Here is a 13,994-nt window from a genome sequence, read left to right as displayed (position 1 = left end):
GTTTTCTTCCAAGCAGCTGCACCCACAATGCTATTTCACTGAGGTTAGATCTTCCTTCACCTTCTCTTTTGTATCAGCTGTATGTACAGAAACATAGAAGAGTCCAGTTTTCAGGCATTCTTGTAGCATTTGAGGAACAGATCATGTAAGAACTATATGGCTGAGCAACAACAGGGAGCTTTGGACTTATAAATCAAAGCTTTGGCTGAAAGATATTAGGTCAAGGAAGGCTATCTGTGTATATGAAGTTTGCTGTGACAAGCTTTATCTTCAGGATATAAATATCAAGAAACAACCCTTTATTTTCAAGTAAATGTAAATTGCTGAGATTACTTAAAAAGAAATATACCAAATATCTTGTGTCTTTTCAGGAAGAACTAGAGGCAAAGGCAAAAGCTGACAAGATTAAACTTGCATTGGAGAAATTGAAGGAAGCCAAAGTTAAAAAGGTGAGCCATAAAATAGGAAATGCTACCATAAGAGCTACCACCTAAATATCTGTTAACATTCTTCTTAATAATAAATTTCTTACTAAAATGACTAGGCTTTTCCTTATTTTATCTGCAAAGATACTCTGTGGAGTTCTCGTCATCCACCTCAAGAGAAGTCTCTAGGTGAATGCTACCTCCAAGGGACTTATTTTTAGAGGACTTGGAAAGTGCTGCCTCTTTTTCTTTTTCTCAGTGCTGGGGCAAAACCCACTCTTCTGATAAGTTGCTTTAGAGAAAGCAGAGTGTATATGAAAATGTTGCTTACTTATGCTGTGCTGATTCCAGGAGTATTAAACTTTTATTTAATATTGGATGTGGATTTAGCCAATCCCTATTAAATTAATGAGGGTCTTCTTGCTAAATCTTTTCACAGCAGTTGTAGTAATGTACAAGCATAATAGAAATTATTTTAGACCAACAAATTAGAAAGCTTCTAGCCAGTGTCTGCACTGTTCTGCAGTGTGCCAGTAATTATGGCACTCATCCTAAACTAGTGTTCCATCTGAGCTCAGCAGAAGCTGCAGGTGTTCAGTAACTCTGAATAATGGATGTGAACTAAAACCAGTCATGACCTTTCAGTCTTGCTCAAAGAAGATGGGAAGTGTTGGAGCCTGCAGAGCTTCCAGGAAGAATGGAAGCTTCCAATAAATTTGGGAATGTCCAGTCTTGAGACAGTTCTCACAGAACGCTTTATGTTCATGTACAAATGCTCCTTCTGAGAGAATGTCTTGGGAGTGTCTTGGGAGGATTTCACCGATGTTGACTTTGTAAAGCTCTGTAACTAAAGTTTGACTGCTCACTGGTCATCCTCTTTTCCTTGTAATGTTAGCAATTCTCCTTTGGGAGACTTCTTTTTCCCCAACTTTTCCCCCCGCCCCTGAATATTTGGAACCATACAATAGAAGTAAGGTTCAATCTTGTGACTATGTCACTATAATGAAATTACTGTGTCATTCTTGAATTCTAAATTGACTAAATATTGTCAAGAAAACTGGTTTTCTCTCTTTTACTAAAAGCAGAGGGCAGAGGGTAGGGATGATGGTGAAATGCAAGCTCATAGCCTTGGACTTCAGGAGAGCAGACTTTGGCTTCTTCAAAGATCTTCTTGGAAGAGTCCCATGTGGAAGCTCCTGATGGGAAGAAGGGATCAAGAAAGCTGGTCAATATTTAAAGATCACCTCCTTCAAGCTCAAGAGAGTTTCATCCCAATGGAAGATGATAAGAAAATATTGTAAAGATGATCAGGAGTATCTCCTGTGAGGAAAGGCTGAGATTGCCTAGGGAAGAGAGGGGTCTGTGTGGTGCTTGTCTATCTCTAGAAAAACCTCAAGAGAGGGTGCAAAGAGAATGGAGCCGGGCTCTCTTCAGTGCTTCCCAGTGATGGGGCCAGATGCAATGGGCACAAACTGAAACACTGGAGGCTCTGAACACCAGGAAACACTTCTTTACTGTGGGGGTGGGTGAATCTGGCACAGGTTTCCCAGGCAGATTGTGGATTCTCCCTCCCTGGAGATGATAGCAAACCATCCAGACAGGGTCCTGGCCATCGGTCTCTAGGTGGTCCTGCTTGCCCAGGCAACTGGACTGGATGACCACCCGAGGTGCCTTCCAATCTCAGCTGTTTTGTGATTCTGTGAAGATGGAAGCTGCATGCATGTTTCTGAGCAGTCAGTTATAACCAGACAAAAATCCCCTTTTGCCTTAAACGTGTTAGATTATGCACGTACAACACTTCTTTTTCTGTATAACCTGCAATATCGCTCAGATGCTTATTTTACAGAAGATTCTTACAAGGATTGGAATCAAAACAAGTTCATGGCTTTTGTTACATTTGATTTTGCTTTTCAGAGACAGTGTAGATTTTCTCTTGGCGGTCATAACTCTGCTTTTTACAGATTGTCTCTACAGAACCAAAGCTTCTTATGCACACATTTTAAAATAAAGAGCTATTTAAACAACACTACATGGAAAGTTCTCCCAACTCATCAGCAATGCAGAGACCTTGTAGAGGATTATTCTACTGTTTTCAATACTAATGGAGCATTTTAAGTACTTTCTTATAATGTACTTCCAGTTCTTTATCACATTTTATGTACTTCAGCGTTTTCTTTCATTGTTCCTCTCTTAAGAAAGTTCACTCTGTTTCTTGTTTAACTTCACCATATAAAGAAGTAATGAGTATCTTAGGTTGATTTGGTCAAAGTTAGTAACTCATGAGGGGAAGAGGAGGGGCACTCACTGATCTTTTCTCTGTGGTGGCCACTGACAGAACCTGAGGGAATGGCCTGGAACAGACTCTCCAGGAAAGTGGTCACAGCATCAAGCCTGACAGAGTTCAAGAAACATTTGGACAATGCTCTTGGGCACATGGAGCAATGCTTTTGGGGTTGTCCTATGCAGGGCCAGGAGTATGGACTTGATGATCCTGATGGGTCCCTTCCAACTCAACATACTCTGTGAACTCATCTGTTTTCTTATTGATGAAGGTTGGACTATGGCCCATCTTAATACAATCCAATTTCAGGTTATTTTGTTGGCATGGCAAGATTCTTCCATTCTTTTTCTATTTTCCACATTTGTAGCTTGCATTAAGGACGCTCTGTCCTTTTGCACTTGGTTTCCCTATCAGGCATCTTCCTTAATTGCAAATGTAGTAGATTTAGAGAAGAGATTAACTTCTGCTTTTTCTTCATAGCAATTTCACCTTTCCTGAAGTCATGCATAGGACAAGGCTTAATTTTATTTTTAGAGAAAAAAATCTTTATTTTGGTGAAAATTATAGCGAGAGAATTTCTGAGCTGTTTTATTCTCTCAGCTTGCTGTGGGACAGGATGCCTTTGAATCAGTAATAACCTTCAGCCTTATCTTTCTTATCTGTCTTAGCAGATGTTGTTTCTTTTGTTGTTTCTGAAATTAACTGACTGTTCTGTGACTTTGTTCTCAGCTTGTTATCAAGGTGCACATGAACGATAACAGCACAAAGTCCCTAATGGTGGATGAGCGTCAGGTGGCACGGGATGTTTTGGACAATCTCTTTGAGAAAACCCATTGTGACTGCAACGTCGACTGGTGTCTGTATGAGATGTACCCAGAGCTGCAGATTGGTAAGTGGTGTACTGACATAGCACATAGCAAACAGATAGAGGGCTGGTAATCTTGAAAGATCAGGTAAGTGTTGGTAATCTTGAAAAGATAGTTAACATTTCTCCTGCCCATGGAAGCAGGAGACATGTGGCATGTTCCCTGACATTGGAACATCACAGACTCTAAGCTGAGGGATGCTGCAGGAATACATTTGGTGTGTCCGTGCTGTAGAAATGAGTCCATTCAGCTGTGCTGTGACCTGCAGAAGGCTCCTTGCTTTTCACCATTTGCATTATTTTATTTTACACAAAATGAAGGAGCCATGTGAATTTCAAGGTGATGACAAACCCAAACACACCAGTACTTAAATCCACTTTTTGAAGAGAGGATGCAGTGCTGTCAGAAGGCAGGTATTACATACTGGCCAAACAAATGTCATTAAACAAGACTCTGTGAGAAGTGTTTCAGTCATTTCCAATGCTCTTCATTTGTGGTAATTGTTTTCTTAAGTGTAGCTGTGTACAGGACACTGCTCTGTGATGGGGCTGCAGCTCTGCTGATGGTAAGTTATGACTTCTGGAGTAATTAACCTGGCCTCCAGGTCTTAGGAAACAGCTATGCAAAACTAAGAAATTGTTCTGTGCAACATAATAAGTCTTGTTTGAAAAAGGCTTCAAGGTTTCTTTCATTAAGAACAGAGTATTCTCTAATTGTGAAATATTTCAGAATCTTTTTATTTTCCAGACTGAAAAGGTATTGGCATCAAAAAGAGAAGGAAAATTGCCACAACTTTCTTTCAGAGTCATATTGACCTAGAGAAATGGGAAATTGACAAACAGCCTTTAACATTCTCAGTTTACAATCTCCCAGCAGAGATGTGAAAATTCACAAATGAAGTCAAATATCAATACTGCACTTTAAAAGAGCCCCAGGTGTAGTCATTCTGCTAAACTAAATGATAGAAATTTTAAAATAACTGGAAAAAAGCCTGACTGCTCATAAGCAAGGAGGTGCTCATCTGCTTGTAAGAGTGGCGCAGAAATTTACTGCCAGTCTGTTTTTGCTACTTGTTTAAGATAATGGTGCTGCATTTTTTTTCTACCTGCTTATCATAACTAAGAAAAGACGGGAAATGTCACTTTATCCTTGAAATCTAACAAAAATCACTGAATAATTTTGGAGTGTTTTCCTGTCTTAGAAAGTTGCTCCCTTTTTGTCCAGTGTGACTCGGACAAACATGTCTAAGTATTAGGATGACATCACAATAAACATATGGTTTCTGAATCTCCATAGTCATTGAAAAGAATGTACTTGTGTTTCTTCATAATCTGGATAGATATTTGAATTTCCCATCATGCAATTAAAACTGAAGGTATCAAGGAAATTGTTTGTTACAAACATTGGGGTAAATGGTTGGATTTTTTTTTGTAAAAATTACTTATGCTACTTTAGTCCCAGCTAATTCTAGGTGACTTTGGTTAGTGTTAGGGTATTGCTATAGTAAGGAATTACTCTCATAATGAATAAAAATTATTTTTGAAGCCAGGACAGAAGAAAAATATCAAGGGAAATAAACTTGTATCTGGTTCAAGAAAAAAGGAAAAATTTATTAACTCCTGATGCAGTCAGTGATCTATTACCAGGTCCAGATTTGCTGAGGATGGAGCCTTTTTGTTTGCAGAAGGCAGTTTCAGTATGAATGGAATGGTACATGTTCTTTCTTCTGCTTCCAGTGCACAGCAACATGCAGTTAATTTTGTTCAAAATCAGAACAATGTGAACCATTATTTATTTTCATCAGTATACTTCTTGGCTGCTGTAGATAGCTTTATTACTATCAGCACAAAGACAGAACTTTTCTGCACTTCATTTTTCTGCCTGCTTTCCACATTAGTATTAAAAAGAATAAAATTGCGTTTACATTAAGAAGCAAATCTGAGCAGCAAATAATTCTTGCTGAACTGAAGGTCCAAGCTACTTTTTTATCACAAGATCCTTGACAGGTTGTCTTACATATACGGTTATTTTGAAAGACTCTCATTGTACATAAACTAAACTACAGTTTAAAATTAAATACATGTTAAATATCACAAATAATCTCAGTAGTGAGATGGTAATGTAACACTGGGCTGTACCTACCAGCATCCATTTTGCAATAAAGACTATTATAGTCTTATAATTGACATCCAGATTTGACTTTTTTTAGGTAAATTAAGTATTAGAAAGACCTTCCCGAGGATGATAAAATCACACTTTTCATACATTCAAGAAAATCCTGGTGCAGCAAGTGAACAAACAAAAATATATGTGGCAAAAATTAGTGTTACTGTCTAAGAATTGTTTCATGCCTATCTTGAACTATAAGGTACTGTTCACCCTTCAAACCATTAATGGGGTTTTATATAGTGCTTTCTATTTCCAGTGCATTGCAGAAGTACCAGTTGCTAAATGAAGAGTTTATGTTGTTGGTGTTAAAATTACCATGTACATGCAAATGGATCTTTGAAGCTAATCTCATTCTGTGAATTTAATTAATTCACAAGATAGAGGTTGGATGGGGATGTACTAAACCCTTGTCAAAAGTAACAAGTGTTAAAGAAAGCCTACAGAATGTATGCTTTGTTACTTCCTCTGATGCTAGGCCAGTCTAGGCCATTGGAAGATCACCAGAGACCACAGGAATGGGAGTACAGCTGTCCCCAGGAAGCTGCCAAAATTCTACTGAAAATTGGAGCTGGGTGAATTCCCTATCCCGGTACTGAATTTGTAGAAAAGTGCAGGTTGGGACACTCCAAAATGACCTGTCAAGTTATGCTGAATTCCTTTTCCTTTAAAAGGGTTTTATGTTGAGCAATTTTATATAAATAAAACTGAAGTGATTTCAGAGTTACCTAATCTCAGCACACCCTGTGGCTTTCCTGGGTGGAGGAGTTGGGTTCAGAGCAGATCAGGAGGGGACAGAGCTGACATTAGGTCTCTCACATCCCTGGTAAGGTTAACTACAGAGATGCTGGGTGAACCAGTATATCTTGACATCAGTTCTCAGTCTATCTTTGTATTTTTTCTACTTTGCTATTTGTGGTTTTAAGTACAGTTGCTTGAAACCAAGCATTTTTTTTTTCAGTGCATAGAATTCTTCCTGCTGACAAAAAGCAAATCTTCGTTGTAAAAGAAGCAAAGTAAAAAGACAAATAAATTCTTTACTTTTTTTTTTTATTAATTAGCCTGAGTTTATATGTATCCCTTCTTCAACCCCCCCAGTCTGCAGTACTGCAAACCTTAAAAAAAACAAAATCAATCAGAAGCAGAAAGCCATGAAATACATGGGTGTAACTGTCTACTCCTGGTGGGTCACTGTTTCCATCCCTTGCAGTCTTCAAGCAACAGTACAGAGATTCAAGAGGAATCCAGGAGCATGGCACAGCTACATAAGGTGCCTTCTGTAGCTGCTTTGCCCTTCCATGTGACACAATTTCATGTGATGTGTGATGGGTTCTACACCCGTCTGTGCAGTGGAAAATAGTGCTGAACTGTCCAGCCCTGGGTGAGGGAACATCAGATAATGATCACATTCTTACACAGGAATTTCTGCAGCCTCAGGAGAGGGCAGAAACAGTATGAATGTCTTACATTATCTTCTCTGTCTCTCCAGAAAGGTTTTTTGAAGACCATGAAAATGTTGTTGAAGTGTTATCAGACTGGACTCGAGACACTGAGAATAAGATTCTGTTTTTGGAAAAAAGTCAAAAATATGCTTTATTTAAAAATCCCCAGGTAAGCTGACGTGGCATTTGGGTAAGAGTCTAAACTAAGGTCATTTAGTCTGCATGCTACCTATTACATTAATAATTTGCTTTCAGCTCTGTCTGTTCAGAGAAAGCAAAACTTGTATTTTCAACCAAAAAACCCACCAGGATGTTGAATACAGGATTTAAAAATTAGAGTTTTCTGCTTTTTTTCTGATACTGTTTTAGAGTCCTGTCTGTAGAGGTAAAAATTGAAGCATGTAGTTCACCTCCAGTACAAGCCACTGCTTGGGTACAGCTCTTAGAACTGTATGAGATGGCACAGCTGTAAAAACCTGTCCTTTGTTTTTACTGCCGCTTCTACACTACTTCTGCTGATGAATATAAACATTTCCTTGAAGGCCCAGTATTTGCCCGTTGTACATGAAACTTCATAATGGGTATACTGAATGCTACAGAAGATTTACTGGATTTTGTTTATACTGAGAAGAATTGGGTTATCAGTAACTTGTGCACATTAACTTTGTAAAGGAGGGTCTGCACACTGAATTGCATCAAATTATTCAGATAAGTGTATGCACAAATTGTTTTATTTCTTGTGTTATGTGGTCAAAGCTGTATGTACAAACGTCCTGGAACATACAGTTGCTGCATTCTGGGGCACAGGATCTTTTCCCCATGTCAGCTGACTGTTAGCTCACTGAGCATCTGGTTTGTTCCTAAGGGCAGCAAGAGAAAAATCAGCAATTCAGCATTGCCAAAAAAAAAAAAAAAAAAAAGAGTCAAATATGTAATTTGGCAGCAAATCTCACCAAGCTGCTCATTAGGAAATTGTTGGAGTTTTTTTTAGAATGAGCCTATATTTAAAATAAAACCTATGGAATAGAAGTTTCCTTCATTGATATAAGTATCCAGAGTCAGGGAAAGAAAACTTATCCTGCAGTGTACATGGATTAATGTTGATTTTTAATATGAAACAGCAAAGCCAAGTTTGAGAATACAATATGGTGGCTCAAAGTGTCCTCTTTTCTAGAGCATATAAACCTACCCAGCAGCAGAGGTTCAACTCCACGTTTGATTCACTGTAGTGTTATTTGGCTAAGTGGTTTAGAGCAAGTCTCTGAACCTCAAACAGGAAGTAAAATTTAGATGAATATTCTGCTGTGATGAGTATTGCATTTTGGTTGCAATGAAGTTTAGAAATAAATGTGACCTAAAGCAGAACTAAACAAAAGTGTAGGTCTGTCCTCATGTCTCAGCTGGATCTGGACAAGTCTGCAGTCATTGAGCTTTGGCCCCTCCATGATAAGCTCTAAAATGAGCAGTCTAAGGAAACTGCATCAGTTGTGGCTATTACACTGTTGAAAGATTTTGCCAGTAATAAAGTGTGACCATCTGTCAGGCATGGTAAACTCAAACATTGTGAATGGGGAAAATAGTACAGTCATATCAGCACTTTGTGGCAGAAAGTAATCAGTATTGTACAGAGCTCACACTAAACACTGAAACATGGTAAAATACATATCTGCAGTGAGTCCCTGAAAAGGCAAACCAAGCGGAAATGCTGAGCTGTGGGGGGTAGGGTGCTTGATTACCTAGCGAACTACCTACAGAAATTATGGTGTAACCAATGAGAAACTGAAATCTCGTGCTCTGGGACTGTGTGCTCAGTATATTCAGCCTCCTTCTGGCTCAGTCAAGACTGCCACGTAAAACTCATTTTGGGAGTACACAAATTGCAAAATGCTTTTTTTGACACACCCTGTGGTGCTAATGCCACAGCAGCTGAATTCCTTGTTTATTTTGTGCTCATTCTGTTGGAAGGGTTTTGTGGAGATCTCACCATTTTTTAGCTTGTAGATCTTTTTCTGGGGAAAAAAAGAGGCAAATTCTAAAGGTGACCAGGTGCCTACAGTTTATTCTTAAACAAATTAGTGATACAAAATTTTCATCACAAAGATTTGACACAATTAGTGCTTAAAAAAAAAATCTTTTAAAGATGGGCAGATGCCTTCCTAAAACAAGTGGATCTCTGAAAAAGGTCTGTGACCTGTACCAATGTTTATTGTTTCTTTCTGTTATAGACCTATAGAACTAGTTATAGACCTATTTAACAACACTTAATTAAAAGTTTCATTTTCTGAGGAGGAATTGAGGTTCTGAAATGCAGGATATATGCTGCAATATGTTGCTCAGTTAATGCCCATGGCTTTTTTTGAAGATTCTTGTCATGCAGCACTTGGTAGTTTTTCTGCAGCTTTGTTTCTGAAATATTTTTTTTTAAGAAATACCTTTTAGAAAAAGCTTCTATAAAATTCTCACATGTCCCCCTTGCCACGAAGACAGGCACAGTTTTGCCCTCTGCTCACTGTGATATAATAGACCCCATAAAAGATTGTTCCATGAATACCATCAGTGACTCATCTGCAGAGAGAGAGCATCACAAGTCTGTGACTAAAGAGTGAAACAAAAATACATACTGGTACGTGGGCAAATAAAGAGAACCTTTACAACATTGGAAAGGTGATGCTTTGTCATATGGTTGAGTGATGCTGGTTTTCTCTTGAAAGGAAATGTTGTCAGGTCTCAACACCTCTTTTCAAAAAACTGAAAAAATAATTCTCAGCTAAAAGATACTATAAAAGGAAGAAAAATGAAGGAAAATGGTTGGTTTTGAGGTGTAGCTGAATCTAAACTCCTTGCTGTAAATGCTGGTCATGCTCTTTGAACACTATATTTTACTTCTGTTCGCATGAACTTCAATTTCCTGTGTTTTGATAAAATCAAACAGTGCAGGCAATGCCACCTATATGTGCTTTTGTTTGTTTGTTTTCTTATTATTGGACAGTATTTATGAAACTTATTGAAAGTCTGTACAGTGAGTACTTTATGCTTCTGCTCCCTCATATGTAAGCCAAAAGCTAGATCTATACCTTCCAATGGAGAACCCATACCCTGAATTGATATTTTATTTCTTCTGAAGAGCAAGAGTTCTCAACAGCATTCAGAAGGAGGTGGAGTAAGGATTTGTAATGTTTTTGTAACAAGACAGCTATAGCGAGTTTCATGCTTGAATATTTATCTACTGTCCACCAGGTGATACTTCCGTTTTTCACCAGCTTGGCCACATTTATGAATCAAGGTTTTCCTTTTGTCTCCACTGCTACCCAGTGATGGAAACATAAAAGGGTGACCGGGAACTTGGTTATTGAGTATGCTTGCAAAAGTGCAAAGAAATAGAAGTGAGAAAAGGGAGGCGTACTCCCATTGTTTAGTAATCTTAATTTCTCTCTTTGGGGTTTCAAAAGAGCTTTGCCTTTAGCTTCATGTATTTTTTTTATTTTTTTTTTTTACTTTTATGATCTTCAGAGTAATTATAGGCATCTTCTAATAGTTTTAATGTGCAGTTTCCTAGGGGACACACCATGATACAAGTTGCAGATATGACCTTGTTCTGGTTTATTTTTTCTGCGCAAACCATGCAGCATTGAGTAGCAGTTGCAATGATCTGAAATGGGATGTGAGCTGGCCAGTTCTTGCCTCATATTGGGTGCAGGTTGGATGAGCATAAGCAGGCAGCCCACTGCTCAAAGAAGCTATTCATGAGTATGAGGTAGCTGCCTTGTTTTACTCACACTGCTTGATCTTTGATGTTGTGGATTTTTCAGATCTTCTGGAAAATCAATCTCAAGAGCTTGAAAGCAAAAATACAACCTAAGTGTAAGAGGAGGCAGGAGGAGCATGCTGTGTTGGAACACCTGTTTTTTGCCATGCAGCAAGTAGTTGCTGCTGCATTCCCACTTGGATGGGTCTGTGAATGAAAAAAGGGAAAGGTGTGAAAGAGGTGCTATTTCATTTAGGAAATTCATTTCTTGAGTACAGAGACATAAACACCAATCATAGAATTTGACAGTGCAGTAGTTAAGTACTGTTTCTATCGTGATCCAGGTTTGCTTTGCTTACGTGCCAAAACAGATGGTCTTGGACACTACTGAAAACACTTTCTTTCTTCCACTGTTTGAGCATTATACAGTGCAGAGAGATACACCTTGATTATTTTTTTACCTGCTTTTCCAGGCAAAAGAAGAAGGCTGTGTCCCTAAGTGGAAAGGTTGTATGTGTAGACTTGTCCTTTGAATGTAAGAAATAGTTAATTCTCAAGTCTGTAGATATATGCAGAAAGCTGCCCTGCAGCTACATCTTGTCCCATTAATGACCTGACATCCCAAACCAAACATGCATTTCCCAGTGGTGTTCTCACACAGGAAAGAGCTTGCCTTTTATCATGACCTTTGACTACTGGACTTGAAATGACCTCTTCTGGACACATGTGGTTTCCCTCCTCTAGGATGAATGCTTCTGATCAAAAATAGAAGACCACACAGCAATGAAACAAGTACAGTGTTTGGTCTGCTCCCCAGTTTTTTAGCCACTGACAAAGTTCTATGTACTCCAGATTTCAGGAAAGAGACATAAAGGAGTTAATCAGTAATAAATGAAGTGACAGGTGAAAGAGAACAGTGTACGTCTGTGTAACACTGGGTTAGGTGACAGAGCCCCGTTTACCTAATGAAAAAGCTGTGGCATTAGAGATCCTGCATGGATATCCTTACAAACTTTCTCTCTTTACAATTGATTATTTCAGTACAGGGTGGTCTGGCCTTCTGCTAAATAAGTGCCAGATGCCCAAATGTGAATCAGTTGTAGTCAGAGGAGCTTTGTTTTTGTATTATCAATCCACAGAAGGCTGACTAAGTCAGATGGATGCTCTCCCCACTAGTAAAGTTATGAGCCAAGCCTTGTTGAGACAAAGTATACTTATCTTGATAAATCTTCATTGTGTATTTTAGTGGTTGTACTATGTCTTTATAATGATTTAGAGAAGAAGCCTTACAGCTTTCCAAATCCATCCCAAGGTCTGAAGGCCCAACCCAGCCTAACAGTGCCCTCTGAGGCTTTAGGGCTGCAATAGTGCTGCCTGTCAAGGAGAGCTGGTGCACGTGCGCGGGGCACCGAGCTGCAGCTGCTCGGAACTTTAAGTGGGTTGTGTTTTTGAGCTGATTCTGGTTTTTTTCCACTCTGAATATTGTCTTTAGATGTAACTGCAAAGGTGTGGTCCTTAGTGTTTGCTTTACCTACAGCTTTGGACTAAAATTATGTCCAGGCAGTCTGAAGCCAGCTGCATTTCCTAGGATAACTGCCTATTGTATTGAATGTTAAAGTTTCTCACACCATGGGCATGGCATCAGCATAGGCCATGTTGCAGGTGTCTGTGTTTCTGAGCTCCCCTGACTTAATGTGAACTTCTAAGAAAACAGTTTTTAAAGAACTGGTTTTGAGATCCAGACCTGTTCTGCTTCCTCTCCTGGTGCCCCTCCAAAAATGGTCTGCTCTGAGGCTTGCATTCTGGCAGACATCTATTCACAGCACTGCTTGGAAAAGAAGATGTGGTTGTGTGCAAGAGCAGGGCTTCACTTCAGATAAATTGCATTGCTGTAAATGTGGTCTACTGGCAGGACAGATTTGCTGCTTGTTTGTTTCTTTCTTATACTATGGCAACAGCCTGTTCCTTTATTTACACACTTCTCACTTGTGTTTTGGTAATGTTTGCATTTATGTTGCAGTTCAGGTGTTGAGGAGTTCTAGGTATGTAAATATGTTGTCACTTTCTCACAGTCTTGAGACATGAAGAAATAGAGATGAAAAGTCAGATAAACTGAAAAACTAAACCACAAGAACTCTGAGTGTAACTATTCTGGCCTCTAGGCCATGGATCCAAATGCTACTTCCATCCTTGATCTCCCTGCTTCCTTCACTGCCTTGCAGTCTGCAGACAGCCAGCTCTGCTTGTCTGGCCCTGCTTGTTGTGGAGCAAAGCCACTGCACATGCTCCAGCACACAAGTCCTAGCATCCTAGACAAGTGGGAACACTTGTCAGAATTTGCATATAAGTCCAAGTGCTGTCCTTTTGTCCATCTGTACAATGCAGATGGATGCAGATTGGTTATTGCTGTTTAACAGTGGGTGAATTTGTTTTTGTGGGTGAGGATGTCCTTGAGGCATTGTGGTTCCTTATTTGTGGGGCAGGCAGGCACTGGGTCCTCCAAGGGCAGCTGCAGTGTCACAGAAGCAGAGTGCAGGCTTTATTTTCAGTAGGTTGGAGCACATGTGCCAAGATACCAGGGTGATCACTTCTTCAGATTTCTTCTAGATTTTTGAACATTTCTTCACTGCATAAAAGTACTTTGAAGAACATGAGCAGGGGTACTATAGTAGCAAGTAGCAACTTTGGATAAAGGCTTTGGCATATAAGCACTTTAACTAAAAAATTGAGAGCTGAGTTATATCCAGAGTGCAAGATACAAAGCATGCAGATTACCAGATTAGGTTGTAGGGAAAATGCTTTCTACCCTTTTGATACTGCATTGTATTCATTGTATATCAGCATGCAATCAAATGTTAGGTTCTCTACAACCTGTAATAATATAGGAAGCAGTGAAAATTGGAATGCTAAAACCCAAAGCCATTGATCCAGAAAAACAGCTAAAAACATAAGCCACTGGTTTTCATTTTTGGAGGCCATATTTACATGGGCAAAACCAATCTTGTATTACTTTTGAATTAAATTCAGAATAAAAAATTAAAATTCATGAGCAGGTAGATGTGATTAAAC

General features: G+C 39.0%; 1 protein-coding gene across 2 annotated transcripts in view; it reads left to right on the top strand.

Annotated features, from left to right (window-relative positions):
- Positions 1–13,994, top strand: part of APBB1IP (amyloid beta precursor protein binding family B member 1 interacting protein) — a 63,845-nt gene that overhangs the window by 24,574 nt on the left and 25,277 nt on the right. For both annotated transcript variants that reach the window (XM_054000695.1, XM_054000684.1), the window contains 3 exons: positions 372–449; positions 3,436–3,595; positions 7,228–7,349. In XM_054000695.1, coding sequence (XP_053856670.1) covers positions 372–449; positions 3,436–3,595; positions 7,228–7,349 — 360 coding nt within the window. The remainder of the gene's footprint in view (positions 1–371; positions 450–3,435; positions 3,596–7,227; positions 7,350–13,994) is intronic.

Source organism: Vidua macroura, chromosome 1 (genome assembly GCF_024509145.1).
Source record: "Vidua macroura isolate BioBank_ID:100142 chromosome 1, ASM2450914v1, whole genome shotgun sequence".
Lineage (NCBI taxonomy): Eukaryota > Metazoa > Chordata > Aves > Passeriformes > Viduidae > Vidua > Vidua macroura.
Note: the sequence above shows the minus strand (reverse complement) of the source record. Positions and strands in the feature narration are given on the sequence as shown.